Source organism: Oryx dammah, unplaced genomic scaffold (genome assembly GCF_014754425.2).
Source record: "Oryx dammah isolate SB20612 unplaced genomic scaffold, SCBI_Odam_1.1 HiC_scaffold_3, whole genome shotgun sequence".
Classification (NCBI taxonomy): domain Eukaryota; kingdom Metazoa; phylum Chordata; class Mammalia; order Artiodactyla; family Bovidae; genus Oryx; species Oryx dammah.
Genome location: NW_024070187.1, coordinates 90,076,110 through 90,091,404, shown reverse-complemented (window position 1 = coordinate 90,091,404; position 15,295 = coordinate 90,076,110). Strand labels below are relative to the sequence as shown.

At 45.8% G+C, this 15,295-nt stretch overlaps 1 protein-coding gene across 1 annotated transcript in view; it reads left to right on the top strand.

The window, feature by feature from the left end:
• Positions 1 to 1,080: 1,080 nt before the first annotated feature.
• SCARB2 (scavenger receptor class B member 2) overlaps positions 1,081 to 15,295 on the top strand; it is an 80,475-nt gene continuing 66,260 nt past the window's right edge. The window contains exon 1 of the mRNA XM_040237129.1: positions 1,081 to 1,584. Coding sequence (XP_040093063.1) covers positions 1,468 to 1,584 — 117 coding nt within the window. The 5' untranslated portion in view covers positions 1,081 to 1,467. The remainder of the gene's footprint in view (positions 1,585 to 15,295) is intronic.

Sequence of the window (15,295 nt, the reverse complement as noted above, 5' to 3'; positions counted from 1 at the left end):
AAGACCACACCTGCACTCCAAGTCTAGCTCCCCAACCCTGTTCCCTCATAAATCTCTAGAGCAGTGCTCCCCTCCAGATGCTTTAGTTGGGGACCGGGACAAAGAGCCACCAGGCTGCTGCCAGTATTAAATAGGTGTGTGAGCACCTAATCAAGGCCTGGGGTATAGTTGATGTTCAGCTGATATTTATTGAGTCTCTGCTGAGTGAGGACTTTACCTGGGGTGACTAGAACACATTGGTGAGCAAAGCAGATGAGAACATGAGGACCCCCTGCTTGAAGCTTCTTGCTGACCCCAATGCGGAGGGATAAAGTCCCAACTCTCCTACAAGACACAAGAGTCCTTCAAAGTCTGACCCCAAGGGGCCTCTATACCCCTACCCCATACTGCACACCAGAGCCTAGAGTCAAAAAAGACTTTCCTCCGGCAATCTCGGGTTTTTCAACCCCAATATCCTTATTTTTAAGTTTTTATAAAGCTTATTCTTAATTATGAAAGCTTAATTATTCTATAGAATGATTATGTCTATACAAACAATTTTTTCTATAGAAATAATGGAGAGACCTCTAGCATGGTTGATCAATACAATTCTTTTTTTCCACCCCACCTCCCCCCATATCTTAACACAGCTTTTTCTTCTCCAAAAGCTTCCCCTCTCCTTTGTACACACCCTTCACATGACAAACCCTTACCCATCCCCCTCGACCAGTTCATCGTGGGGTGCTAGATCACCCGAGTAGAGGTGCTTGCTGACACAGATCTCCTCATCCACCTCTGAAAGCACTAGTTACATTGTGCTATAATTGCTGTACCAGTGTCCCGCTAACTTGTGAGCTCGTGTAGATAGCAGGGGCAGCGTGTATCCATCCTGAATCCCCGGCGCTCGGTGCTTGGTAGCTCGCAGCTCGTATCTTGGGGAGAGAGTAGAGACGAGGAGAGCAGGCGATTTTCCCGCGGTAACCGCGGGGCGTGCGGCGAGAGGGCGGGGGCGTCGCTGGGCGAGGGTCAGGGAGCCGCCGGCGCTGGGCGGCCCCCGGGACCGGCCGCGGGGCGCTCGGGCCGAATCGCGGCCGCTGCCGCGGGGCACATGACTGCGGGCTCAGCCTCCGCCCCGCCCGCTTCCCCGCGCAGCTGCCGCCTGTCGCCTCCCGGGGTTGCGGCGGGCCGGGCCGGCGAGCGTCTCCGCGCTGCGCGCTCCCTCTGCCTCGCGAGCTGCGCCAGGCGGACGCCGCGGCGGCCCCGGCCGGAGAAAGCGAAACCAAAGCGAGACTCCCTCTCCCCTCCGGCCGGCCGGGTGCACGCGGGGCCGCTCTCGCCCAGTCGCGGAGCCGGGAGCCGGGCCCCTCTGCTGGGCCGCGGGCGCCCGAGGGTCCCGGGTCTTCCGGCCGCTCCGCCGGCGCCCCTCCGTCTCTCCCTCCTTCCTTCTCATCCGGTCGCCGGCCGCCCGGCCCTGGAGCGGTGCGCGGAATGGGCAGGTGCTGCTTCTACGCAGTGGGGACGCTGTCCCTGCTGTTGCTGGTGACTAGCATCACGCTGCTGGTGGCCCGAGTCTTCCAGAAGGCCGTGGACCAGACGATCGAGAAGGTGAGGCGTGGCGGGCTGTGTGTGTGTGCGCGCGCGCGTCGAGCGGGGTTGGGGGGGACACTTCCAGCCCACCCTCGCGCTGCTGAACCTTGTGCAGGGTGGATCTGTACCCCTTATAACCCTAGTCCAGAGGCTAGGGGCCTCCTTTCTTCCTTGTCTTCTTGGGCTGGGTGGGTAAGAGTTAAGGAAGGCTGGAGAGGAATAATTCTGTTCCTTTTAGAGTAATAAACAAGGCTGTGGGTCTAGACTTTGAAAGAAGGCTTTCACTTACATTCTGTCATTTGTTTTCTGGGCCCTCCTCGCGCCCCAATCTCTGTTGGGCCCAAACTCATTTCCCTCCCACTTTATGAAGAAACAAACTAAATGAAAGACACCGCCACCCCGCAGGTGTGTTGGCTGCTTGCCCTGGCCTTTGAAGTGGTGTGAGGTGGGGATGAGAGGCTGGTGCCTAGTCTGTTGTGCTCCTGCCTTCTTGGGCTGAGCCCGGCACTTGGTAGCCGGGCCAGGCCTCTGGGCTGGGTGACATTTCAGTTCATCAGAGCCTGTGCTGACTAGCTGACTTAGCAGCTTGGTGTCTTGTACCAGCAGTCTGTGCTGCTTTGTCTCAACATGGATTTCTTGCTCTTCTCAAACAACCGTGCTGCTGCTGCTGCTGAGTCGCAAGAGGACTGGAGTAGGGTGCCATCGCCTTCTCCACAAACAACCCTAAGCTTAGGCAAAGCTGCATTTAAATTCTTAATCTGAGCCCATCTCTTCCTCTCAGATGAGTGGGCTGGAGAGCTGGTCACTTCAGACCTCTCCATCCTATGATTTCACCAGTGGTAATTTCTCCTGCCCTTTCACCCACATCCACCAATCTTCGTGGAAAGAGGAACTAGAGAGAGTTACTGGGGTCACTTTTTCCGAAAGTTATTGGAGAAGCCTTTCTTGTTAGCACCCATCACTGCCTGATTTCTTCCACTCGTTTACACTTGCTGTTGGCTAGATAATAAAAGCTGGGGCCTCCTCCAGAATTGGTCACTGCGATCCCAATTAGCAAAATTGTTTCATTCCAGGTGGCAACAGACCTATTTTTTAAATAGAGGTTTCTAAAAGCCATCAATTACTTGAAATCTGAAGCCACTTAAAAAAAAAAATGCCCTGGCAAAGCATAGTTTAATTTTTTAAAAGTTCACATTGTCAAGGGGTGACAGAACCCACTGTCTGAGCTTCCCAAAGGGCATTGTTCAAAGCATGTTCAAAGAAAAAACTAAATTGAATCTCTCCACCCTTGTCCACCTGTCTATGGCAAGGTAGTTTAAGGATGTAACCTCTTTAAGGATGTAACCTCTTGCTTGGGTGTCTAGAGTTAAGCAATCCAATGATAGTCAATTGGATTTTCTTGTGTGGCTTTGAAAGGCTGTTTCAGGAGAGGTCTGTGAGATGGGTGATCTCCCCACCCTGTGCCTCAGGTATTGTCAGCCTTTGGATGCTCTGTGGGTCTACATTCATGGGCAGTGGGTAGGGAGGTGGTGGGGGTGGAGGGCAGTTGTAAGGCAGCTGGGCTGCAGCTTAAGTTTGCACTGATATTTGGTGATTGGCTTTTAAAGGTGGTTTTCTCCATGAAGAATGGACTCTGATCTGACTGTAAATGAAAGTACAGGAGAAGTGAACTTTCAGAACTGGCTCACCACCCTGTTAAGGAACACTGCACCACATGGTGTGTGAAACTAATGACAGGGCTAGGTGTGGACAGGCGTGGAAATATGGTAAGACAACCAGAGGTCACGCATTACCATCACTACCACTCCGCTCTCCTGGGTCGCCTGTAGGGGGGGTAGCATAAGATGGTGCAAAGAGTAAGGACTTGGCAGGTTAATTCGCAGGCATGAATCCGGCTCCACCGTGTACTAACTGGGTAACCTTAGGCTAGTACTTAACCTTTCTTAATTCTAGGCTTTTCCATCTGTAAATGAGGATAACAACTATTCATGTAAATAGAAGAATTATAAGAATTACTAGAGAAAATGGGTGTACTTTTCATGGGATACAGTAGTATGTATAGTTATTTGTAGGGCTTCCCAGGTGACTCAGCAGTAAAGAATCCACCAATGCAGGAGACAAGGGTTCAATCCCTGGGTGGCAAGATCCCCTGGAGAAAGGAATGGCAACCCACTCCAGTATTCTTGCCTAGGAAATCCCATGGACACAGGAGCCTGGAGGGCTCCAGTTCATGGGGTGTCTAACCACCACCAACCACGATAGTTATTTGTAAATGATAGCAGTTTTATTTTTGTTAGAAGCAAATAAAAAATACATGAGATTGGAGGTTAGATACCCTATGTTCAAATCCTAGCCCTGACATTTCTAGGCTGTTTGCCTTTGGGCAAGTTACATAACTTCTCTGAACCTGTTTCATTCCTGAGAGAAATGAGAATGTTAGCCATCTTGGGGGTGCATTTACCATGAAACTCACAAAGCTTACACTTTGGGTCCCTCACTTGCACGGGCCCTTCCAAGGCCCTCTACCTAATTCTGTATGCAGTGTTTTCTTTTCTTAGGGACAGCCTCCATATGCTGTGTGAGCTTCACACAGACCTAGGATCTGCCTGTGTGTGTGCTGTTGTGAAGCTGAGTGAGGTCCTCTGTGTAAAGCACTAAGCAGGTGTCAGGCTTGGAACAGGTGCCCATTGACAGCTTCCATCATCATTTCCATTAACGTTGTTATGGAAAATTCATTCATAACTTACTTTAATATACTTGTAATACAATCTTATATTCCTTGTTCTTAATTTTTTTTTTCCTTTGAAGATTGTCCATGTCCTGCTTTGTCTACATCAAAAAGAGGAGAGAGAAAAAGGATGAAAATCAAATGAGTAGGTTGGCCTAATTGTGAGAAGCTTAGTAACATAATTCCTATTAGAAGACTCTGTCTCATTTGATAATTGTCTTTGGGGCCCACAACAGCCAGAGATGACTGAAGGGAGATTTTGATCTCGGCTATTGAGTAGAGTGGAAGGAACCAGGACAGTCTGGTTCCATTCTTGTCTTGTTATAGTCTGCCTTACATTGAGAAAGCCCTGTAACTGTTTGTCTTTGTTGTTGTTATTTAGTCACTCAGTCGTGTTTGATTGTTTCGTGACCCCATGGACTTAACCAACCAGGCTCCTCCCTCCATGGGATTTTCCAGGCAAGAATACTGGAGTGGGTTGCCATTTCCTTCTCCAGGGGATCTTCCCAATCCAGGGATCAAACCTGCATGTACTGCATTGGCAGGTGGATTGTTTACCACTGAGCCTCCAGGGAAGCCCAACTGTTTCTCTTTACTTTTCTCAATTGCAGAAGAGGCAGAGAAATTTTTCCCTTCTTGGCTGCTCACACCCACATCCTGGAGGATACTCTGAGCATGGGCCAGGCCCTCTTTGTTGAGCATTTTGACCTCCCTGAAGACAGAGCTTTGCAGGGACCCAGCAATCTCTTTTTCTGTCTAGAACCTGGAAGGGCAGGGTTTTATGTTACATTTCATCTGGTAACCCCACTAATTGTCCTAGCCAACTAGGGCAGTGCCTGGTACGTGATGGGTAAGCTAACTGCCTGCTGCCTCACTTCTGATTGTTTTAGTTGAAAGAACAGTGTCCTAAGAATCAGCAGAGCTTGGTGAAAACTCCTTTTTCGGTCACTAACAAATACTTGGATTAAATTGGACAAGCCAAGTAGCAAATTATTGAACCCCCTCAAAACCTCAGGTTCCTCATCTTGAAAATGCGGGTCATAAGAACACCTACCTTTGAGTTGTTGCAAGAATGAAATAAAAGGATTGATGTAAAGCATATAATACAGTCCCTTCCTGGTGCCTGAACTTGTTATCGTTATTTGTATAGGCAACATATTTGTACAGCCAACAATAAACATTTATTGTTTCCAGCTGTTCTTTTCACAGACAGGAACTAAAGAGTAGATAAAGGTCCTTCTAGCTCCAAAATCCTGAGATTCTATGACACAGGTACGTGACCCGTGCTTGAGAGCCACTCTGCAGCGCAGGATATTAAATTTGCCTTTCGGCTTGCTGACAGTTTGAATATCTCCCAGAAATGAGGGCGCAAGCTGGCTAAAGGTAAAGTTGGCTAATAAGAGATGGGCTGGCAGGGGAAGCAGCGAGAGGGCAAGAGACTGTTGACACTTTGCTTCCTATTCATAGACCAAGGAAGGATGGCAGCATTAGGGCTCAGGGATCGGACGAACATGACAGAGTCACCTACCCTTCACTGGAAACCTGAGGCCCTGGGCAAATACCAGCTGGCCTGTGCAGGGAGTGAGAGCAACCTTGGAGCTCGAAGAGATAAGATATAATCCCTGACAGTTTAAGCAGATAACACTGATTGGTGAAGCTGTATGATATTTTTAAAGAGTCAAATGAGTAAAACATTTTCATTTTTGTTTATATAAAGACAATCAACTATATATAATCTTCAAGGGCTCCTTCTTGCCTAGCAACCCCATTTCCTGATTTGCCTCTCTTCAGGGTTATAAAGACATAGAATCTTAGAGTAGGCATCGCTTAATCTGTTATTTTCTAGGCAAGGAAACCGAGACTGTAAATTCGAATATAGATAGTGGTGGGTATCAAATTAGGAGCTTCCAGGAGGCGCTAGTGGTAAAGAATTTGCCTTCCATGGAGTAGTCTAAGAGATACAGTTTCGATCCCTGGGTCAGGATGATCCCCTGGAGGACAGCATGGCGGCCCATTCCAGTATTCTTGCCAGGAGAATCCCATGGACAGAGGAGCCTGGCGGGCTACAGCCTAGAGTCACAAAGAATTGGACCTGACTGAAGCGACTTAGCACGCGTGCACATATTAGGGTATTGAATTACCTTTACCCCTATATGACCCTGGAAACGTAGAGAAGTGACTTATCAAAGACCACATGATGAAGTTAGGTGCACAAACTGGGTCTTCTAGTTCACTTTTCCCATCCTGAAGGTGATCATACATCCCATTACCTGTGACAGTTCTGCCTTATTTACACCTGTTATCCTAGAGCAATTACTAGCACCTTCTTCCCTTTCAAAAGATTCCTGGTGACCGTAAATTCTACCCTCACACATCACATCGTCCTCCACTTCTTGGCATTAAAGAGGAGCAGTGCTCTCAGAGGAAATGAGGCACCCTCACACTAGCTCAAGAAAGAGGATTGTTTTCTCTCTAAGATTGGAAGAGGAAGCTGGTAGAAATCAAAGGGTGAGAACTGCAGAACAGTAAGTCCTCCTGCGAATCCAGTAGAAACTGGACGGTCAGCAGGATCCAGGCCCCGTGTGTCTCTCCCTCTTCCTCTGCCTTCCCCATCAGCTGCCTCTGTGTCCTCGGGCCCAGGCTGGTTCCTCATCTGGGGCTTCCCTGGCCCTGACCTTCTGTGATGCTCCAGCTGCTGAGCCTCCCATGAACATGCTTCATCTCTCAGTTCTTCCTTCCAAATTCGTGACAGAGTCATGTGATTGGCTCACCACCAGCAGAAACCATAGCTCTATAAAGAGAGGCCATATCCTTGCCGGAGTCTTTAACTCCTCAACAAAATCATCCAACTTCTCCTTGGCTTTTGGAAATGTGATCTGGTGATATCAAAATCTTATGATGTTTCTTTCAGCATCTTACTAATTCATGGTGACTGTGGGTGTATGGAGTACTAAAGGTTAAGAGAAGGGAGTAAGTTGTTCTCAGTGTTTTTCCTGGACTCTAGGGAACCACATCAGAATCACTTATGGAAAAAACCCAGACCCCACCAGCCATGCTGAATCAGAGTCCCTGGGACTAGCACCCAGGTCAAAACTGAGACTGATTCTGTTAATCCATGTCTTCACTCCTTGAGATGGCAATTCTTTTTTTGTGTGTGTTTTATTGTTTAAAAAGAAATTAATTATTTATTTTTGCCTGCACTGGGTCTTCGTTGCTATGTGTGGGCTTTCTCTAGTTGTGGTGTGTGGGAGGCTACTCTTCAGTGTGGTGTACAGGCTTCTCATTACAGTGTCTTCTCTTATTGCAGAGCACAGGCTCTAGGGCACGCACGCTTGATAGTTGTGGCACATGGGTTTAGTTGGTCCACGCCGTGTGGAATCCTCCTGGACCAGGGATGGAACCCATGTCTCCTGCATTGCAAGGCAGGTTCTTAACCACTGGACTACCAGGGACATCCCTGTATTTTATTCTTAATTTTTGCCTGTTTTTCTGGTAAAGACATATATACGCCATTGTAAAAAGTCAGAGACAACAAAGAAAAAAAAGAGAAACAAAGAAACCACTGTTAAATATACTGTTGATTAACCCACATTTTTTCTTTGTGCATTATAGTGGCACATATACTTTACAGAAATGGGATGCTTCTATTCTCACCCTGTATTTATTTTTAATTCCAACTGGCATGACTAGCATACAAAAGAGTTGATAATTCTAGTTGGGGCTATTATTCTTAGTAATTACTACTATTCTGCAGGTTTACATCAAAGAAAATATCTTTTGGGAGGGAGGGGAAGGTCTTTGCTTATGAGAACTGTTTTTTGCTTTCTTGTTTCACTGTCAAGCCATGGTGAAGGGGCCATCTGTTCTGCTAGACACTCGCTTGTTTGCCAGGGAAGAATCAGCAGGTGGGATTATAAAATCATTAATGAAAACACATGATATTGGCCAAGTGATTAGGCATTTATGGTCTATATCATCAAGATACATAGTCTATATCCATGACGTATTACATGAAGCAACCATTTTTTATCAAAGCTGGTAGCTAGTCAAAAGCAACTGAGAAAAATAAAGGCTACTTTCAGTGTTCGCTCTCTATATCCAAAAGCACTTTTAGGTACATTCTTTGGCAGTCATCCATTTATTTAGGAAATATTTACCAAGTATGAATCCTTTGTGAGGCAGTGTGCTGAGACCTATGGGTACGATAGTAAATGAGACAGAGTCCCTACCCTTATGGAATTTATAATCTAATTCAGAATTCTGGGACTCAGATGCCTTTATTCTCTTAAGGATTATTGAAGACACCAAAGAACTTATGTTTCTATTGGTTACATCTATCAATATTTATAATATTAGAAATTAAAACTGATACATTTTTAAAACACAAGTATGTGCATGCTAAGTCCCTTTGGTTGTATCCAACTCTGTGACCCCATGGACTGTAGCCCATCAGGCTTCTCTGTTCATGGGATTCTCAAGGTGAGAACACTGGGGTGGGATGCCATGCCCTCCTCCAGAGGATTTTCCTGACCCAGGGCTCGAACCCCCATCTCTTTCATCTCCTGCATTGACAGGCGGGGTCTTTACCACTTGTGCCACCTGGGAAGCCAAAATACAAGTATACCTGAGCACGTATTTCATTAGCTGTCAGAGCAATGACATCATTACAACCTGTGTAACCTTTAGAAAGTTCCACTATACGCTCATGAAAAAGTGAGAGTGAAAAGGGCAGATAGTTAATGTTATTACAGAAATAGTTTTGACCATGAGGAATCCCTGAGAGCATCTTGGGGCCCCTCAGGGGTCCTCAGACCACCCTTTGAGAACTACTGATCTGGTTTTCATTTAATTAATTTTGTTGACTTTTAGAATTTTTAAAATGACATAATATACCTGCTTTATTTCTGTAAGGCTACTTTGGGAACTATGTTTTTAATGTTTTCAGGCCACCAGGGTCTTGTTTACTTTTGTTATACATTTATATGTTTGTTTGGTGTCCTCATGGGTCCAGCGTGAAGAACAGTGGGTTTGGGCCATCAGTGAATCAGGTTCAGGGAATCTCCTGTCTTTTCCTGTGTGTTAATCAAACCAGACCAGAACATTAGCAGCTCCATAATTGAATTTTTCAATAATACCCCTCTAGCCTCAGCCCTGCTAAAGATTCTCTATCCACAGGACATAATTCAGTATTTAAAGCTAGCCCCAAAGTTCTCTTTGAAGGTAGGGGTCCGGCCATATGTAGCTTTGTATCATCTTCTCAACCTGTTAAATGAATGTCATACAAAATAGATAGTTATTAAACGTCATGTGGATGAGTGGAGAGATGAGAACTTAACATCTTCAGGATGATTTTGGTTATATATTGTTATTATGCTACACATTTTTGTTCCAGTGGTCGCGTTTGCCTTACTAATAGTTTATACCTTTAAAATCTGGAAATTTCGCTGAATAATCCAGCTTTCCAGCTTCTCTGGGAACATGTGACCATTTGGGTTTTTTTGGTTGTTCGTTTTGATTAATTTTTATTGGACTGTAGTTGCTTTTGTGGGATTCCCCAGTGGCTCAGTGATAAAGAATCTGCCTGTAATGCAGGAGATAGAAGTTTGATCCCTCAGTCAGGAGGATCCCCTGGAGAAGGAAATGGCAACCACTCCAGTATTCTTGCCTGGAAAATCCCATGGACAGAGGAGGCTGGAGGGCTATAGTCCATGGGGTCACAGACAGTCGGATACGACAGAGACTAAACAACAGCAAGCATAGTTGCTTTACGATGTTGAGTTAGTTTCTGCTGTGCAGCAAAGTGAATCCGCTGTACGTACACATCTATCCCCTCTTTTTTGGATTTCCCGAATGTGGGTCTTTTGCAGTACTGGCCCCGTCACAGTCTGGGTGACAGCAGCTGGGCAGAATGGAGGCTGCCCTTCAGACAGGACCTCCCTCCCTGCCCCCACCGCCGTTACACTCCTGTTGTCCCCGACCCCAGGGTCCAGGGAAGGTGCCCTTTGTCATGGGGTTTGCTCTGCTGTCTTTCACAGAGTGGAGAAATATCTGTTTGTATCTGATGCTTTTTACCACAAGAAGGAAAATGAAAAGATAGCCTGAAGAGGTCATTCGTTGTTCAGCTACTCAGTTGCATCTGACTCTTTGTGACCCCATGGACTGCAGCACACCAGACTTCCCTGTCCTTCACCATTTCCTGGAGTTTGCTCAAACTCATGTCCATTTAGTCAGTGATGCTATCCAACCAGCTCATTCTCTGTCACCCCCTTCTCCTCCTGCCTTCAATCTTTCCCAGCATCAGGGTCTTTTCTAATGAGTTGGCTCTTTGCAGCAGGTGGCCAAAGTATTGGAGCTTCAGCTTCAGCATCAGTCCTTCCAATGTATATTCAGGGTTGATTCTTCCAGTATTGAAGAACTTAACATGCATTTAACAAAAATGGGAGAGGGCATATTTCTGTGTAGAAGTGAATATTAATACTAGGGTTTGGCGTGCAAACATGCACAGACACCTGTACCTGCTTCATTCCTTGACCTTCCCCACGTGGCTCCTTTAACTTCAGAATTTTACATTCTTTCTAAAGAAAGCAAGACAGAATGCCTTGCTTCCTTGTTACAGGAATGTCATCATTACTCTTGCAAGTCCCATTTTAAGGATATTGCTTCTAATATGATTCTTCTGATAATCCACAGTAATGGAAGGAATAGGAGATGCAGATATAAACAGGTGAGGGAAACATCCCTTATTTCATCTTTGAGAGATATAGTCACAACCAAACAGGTTGTAAAATAATAAGACTGACTCTACAAGATATACAGAGAACCTGGCATTATTGCCATGGCCACACTTCTTATTTATTCCCATCTTAAAATCCTGTTTTTCATCTACTCATTCAACTGTTCCTACATCTCCCCACCCCCATCCCCTGCCAGAATCCACGGATATCTCCCCACTCTTCACCTCATCCTTTTGATTAAGTTCCTATCTGGTGGCTGATTTTTCTCCCTTTAGGCTGGCAGTTCTCGACCTTGGGTTCACATTTGAAATTACCTGGAAGTATTTACAAAGTATTCTACTGGGTGTTTTGTAGCAGGAGCTTTTTCACGGTAACTGTTCTACATGGTAACTGTTCTACCCTCTTGTCCTAATTGTGACTTATAGACAGAGCAGCAGCTGACACATAAACTGACATTGGAGCCTCAACTGTCAGATCTCATTAGCTGCAATTATTGGAGTTGCAATTAAAGCAAAATGAGTTCAATAACAATGACATAAAAGAAAAAAAAAAAAGAAAAAGAAAACCAATGCTTTTGTTCCTAAGTTAAAAATAAGGTCAGAGAATAAGGGTAAAATGTTAATGGCAGCGTATTTCTTTTACCTCAACAGAGTATTTAGAAAGATAAATAGTACAAATTACTTACATTACTCCAAGAATCTGCCCTGGGTTTGCTTGATTTCAGGGAGAAATTTTAAAAATAATGCCAACCAACTGGTGTTTTGATATTTGGTGAATTTTATTAATGTGGAATCCAATGAGAATCTTCCACACACTATTAGATCAGGTTTTCTCAAAGTTGGTCTGCATTATCTCCAGGTAAATTTAGACTCTGTAGATGGCAATGTGGATACTGAGTTTGTGTTTAATTATTAAGTAGCACTTTGTTGAACTAAAAGTACAAGCAGCAGTGCTCTTGAGGCCCGAAAGTTTCTGAAAATATTAAGTTACTTGCATTAAAGCCCAACGCAGTTCCCTGAGGGCTTATTCTTATCATCTGCATGTAGCTTTTATCAGGACAGCTGGTTCCTCAGCCATCCTTCTGCTGCTTTCCCGAAAGATCTCCATCAGGCTGCTATGGATGTGTTGTGTCTTGTGGCTGTACCAAGTCGTGGGCTTCCCTGGTGGCTCAGACAGTAAAGAATCTGCCTGCAATGCAGGGGACCCAGGTTCAGTCCCTGGGTTGGGAAGATCGCCTGGAGAAGAAAATGGCAACCCACTTGCCTGGAGAATTCCATGGACAGAAGAGCCTGGTGGGCTACAGTCCATGAGGTCACAAAGAGTCAGACATGACTGAGCAACTAACACCTCTCAGCAGAGGCAGCTAATCCAGTCACACCTGGGAGAAGGTGAAACACTCCATGTTGCTGGTTCTTAAAGGGAACAGGTGATGGGCTGAGTCAGGTCCCATGGACTGATGTCTTGGGCTGCATCAGGACCTCAGAGTTTATCCTTTTAGCAGTGGGGAGAGTGTCTGCCCTGATAGGCACTTTTGATGGAACTCTCTGGAAGCTGATATAGATAACACCTTTGAAAGGGGCAAAGCTGGAGAAAAGGGCACCAGTTGAGAGACTACCTAACACTGAACCATATTAATGCAGTCCTGGCCAGTAATGAGATGAAAGTGAAAGTGTTAGTCACTCCATCATGTCCAACTCTATGCAACCCAATGGGCTGTAGCCCGCCAGGCTCCTGAGTCCATGAAATTCTCCAGGCCAGAATACTGGAGTGAGTTGGCATTTGCTTCTCCATGGAAACTGCCCGACCCAGGGATCGAACCCAGGTCTCCTGCATTGCAGGCAGATTCTTTACTGTCTGAGCCACCAGGGAAGCCCAGTGATGGGATAGGCACAGGAAAAGAAATGGAGAAGAGGAGGAGGTAGGACTCTTCTCATCAGTAGGACTGAGTGATTAGGGGAGAAATCATGAGCCCCTTTTTTGGTCACGTTGATGTTGAGCAGCCTGCAAGGTATCCAGATGGGAATTTTAGGATGAAAGTGTAGGTCCCTCAGTCATGTCCAACTCTTTGTGACCCCATGGACTGTAGCCTGCCAGGCTCCTCTGTCCATGGAATTCTCCAGGCAAGAATACTGGAGTGGGTTGCCATGCCCTCCTCCAGGGGATCTTCCCAACCCAGGGATCAAATCCAGGTCTCCCACATTGCAGGCAGATTCTTGACTGTCTGAGCCATCAGGCAAACCCATGGACCCATACAACTGATATTATCCCAGTAATTTCAGGCATAGCCCTTCTTTGGGCCTTGCCCATGAATGTTCACTGTTACATGCATGTCAGTGTTACGTCCTTATCTAAATGTCTTCTTGAAACAGGGCTTATGCTTGTTGGACACAAACAAAGCTCTCAGTATATACATATTGGCAAATTAACTGAAAGGTGGGTTTTTCAGTCCAGATGATTAACCTGGCTTTGACATGGCAGATTGACCACATAACTCAATCATCTTTACAATAGTTCTCGTTTTTGAATATTTATTTATGTATTTTATTTTTGGCTGGTTTGGGTTTTTGTTGCTGCACGCTGGCATTCTCTAGGTGCCGTGAGTGGGGACTACTCTCTAGATGTGGTGTGCAGGCTTCTCATTCCAGTGGCTTCTCTTGTTGCAGAACACGGGCTCTAGGGCACGTGGGCTCAGTAGTTGTGGTGTCCAGGCTTAGTTGCTCTGAGGCATGTGGGATCTTAATTCCCAGACCAGGGATCAAACCCATGTCCCCTGCGTTGGCAAGTAGATTCTTAACCACTGGACCACCAGGGAAGTCCTTCCAATATTTCTTCTGATGGTAGTAGTACCACATTACACCTAGAAAAATTCATCATGTTCTGCACTATCCGAAGTCACATGGTAAAACTGATTTGGAACCTTATGCTGATTTTTAATTTAGCATAAGTGGAAGACTCTGCTGGTTGCAGGGTTATCTAGTGGCCCAGGGAGGTCCTGGAGTCCAAGTGATGGTTTCTCCACAGTTTCATGGTCTTTCTGGGGTAGGTTGCCAGATAAAATTCAGGATGCCTAGTTAAATTTGAATTTCAGATAAACTTCAAGTAATATTTTAGTGAGTATGTCTATGCAATATTTTGATTCTCTTCAGTTTATCAGTTGTTAGCATCCTGCTGTGCTGACTTCATCTTTCTCTTGTATACTCTTTCTTGAATTTTTTGAATGCAAGTTGCAGATATTACAACACTTTGCCCCTGAATCCTTCAGCATTGCATCCTAAGAATTAAAGCATTTTTGACATAGCCTGTGCAATATTTTGGGCTTTCCAGGTGGCACTAGTGGTAAAGAACCCTCCTGCCAATGCAGGAACCATAAGAGATGTGGCTTCGGTCCATGGGTCAGAACGATGCCCTGGAGGAAGGCATGGCACCCCACTCCAGTATTCCTGCCTGGGAAATCCCATGGACAGAGGAGCCTGGCAGGTTACAGTCCATAGTGTCGCACAGAGTTGGACACGACTGAAGCTTGGCACACATGCATGCAATATTTGGGATATCCTTGGGCATCCTGTGTTTTTATTCACTAAATCTGGCAGCTGTACTCTGGAAGTGTGATGGGGTAGCAGCTCCTAGAATGGTCAAGCATGGACTTTGCAAACCCACAGACCTAGACTTGGTGGGATTTGACTTGACTCAACTGGCTCTATGAGTCTGGGAAAGCTGGTGCCCCCATTTCCTTACCCACAAAATGGGAATTCTTACCTTGTGGGGCCAATGGAAGGCTTAAAGTGTCCATAATGCCCAGCAGAGCACCTGCCTCCTGGAGACTTTGAGTCAGTAGCAGCCTGGTAGTAATGATAATTGTCCTTCTCTGAATTGAACATCAGGGAAGGAGATAAAAATAAAGAAGCAACTGTTTTAGAAACGTTGGCAGCTGTATTTATAAACTGCCTTCTGTTCTCTCATTCCTCTTCTCTACTTAGTGTGTACACACACACACACCCCCCACACCATCTACTCTGGGATTTACAGTGTACACTAGGTTCCTTGCGGGCCATTGTGAGTGGGGAGGTCGGGCGCCAGGGGACGCATTAAAGGTGCAGGAGGGAATTCCCTGGAGGTCCAGTGGTTAGGACTCTCCACTTTTACTACTGAGGGCATGGCCAAAACAAACAAAAAAAAAGGTACAGGAAAAACCGATACTCTTGAGAGCAAAATTTGAGTGGATTGAAAGTCAAAGATGGTGTGAGGCTTGTAAGGATGTTGACTCAGC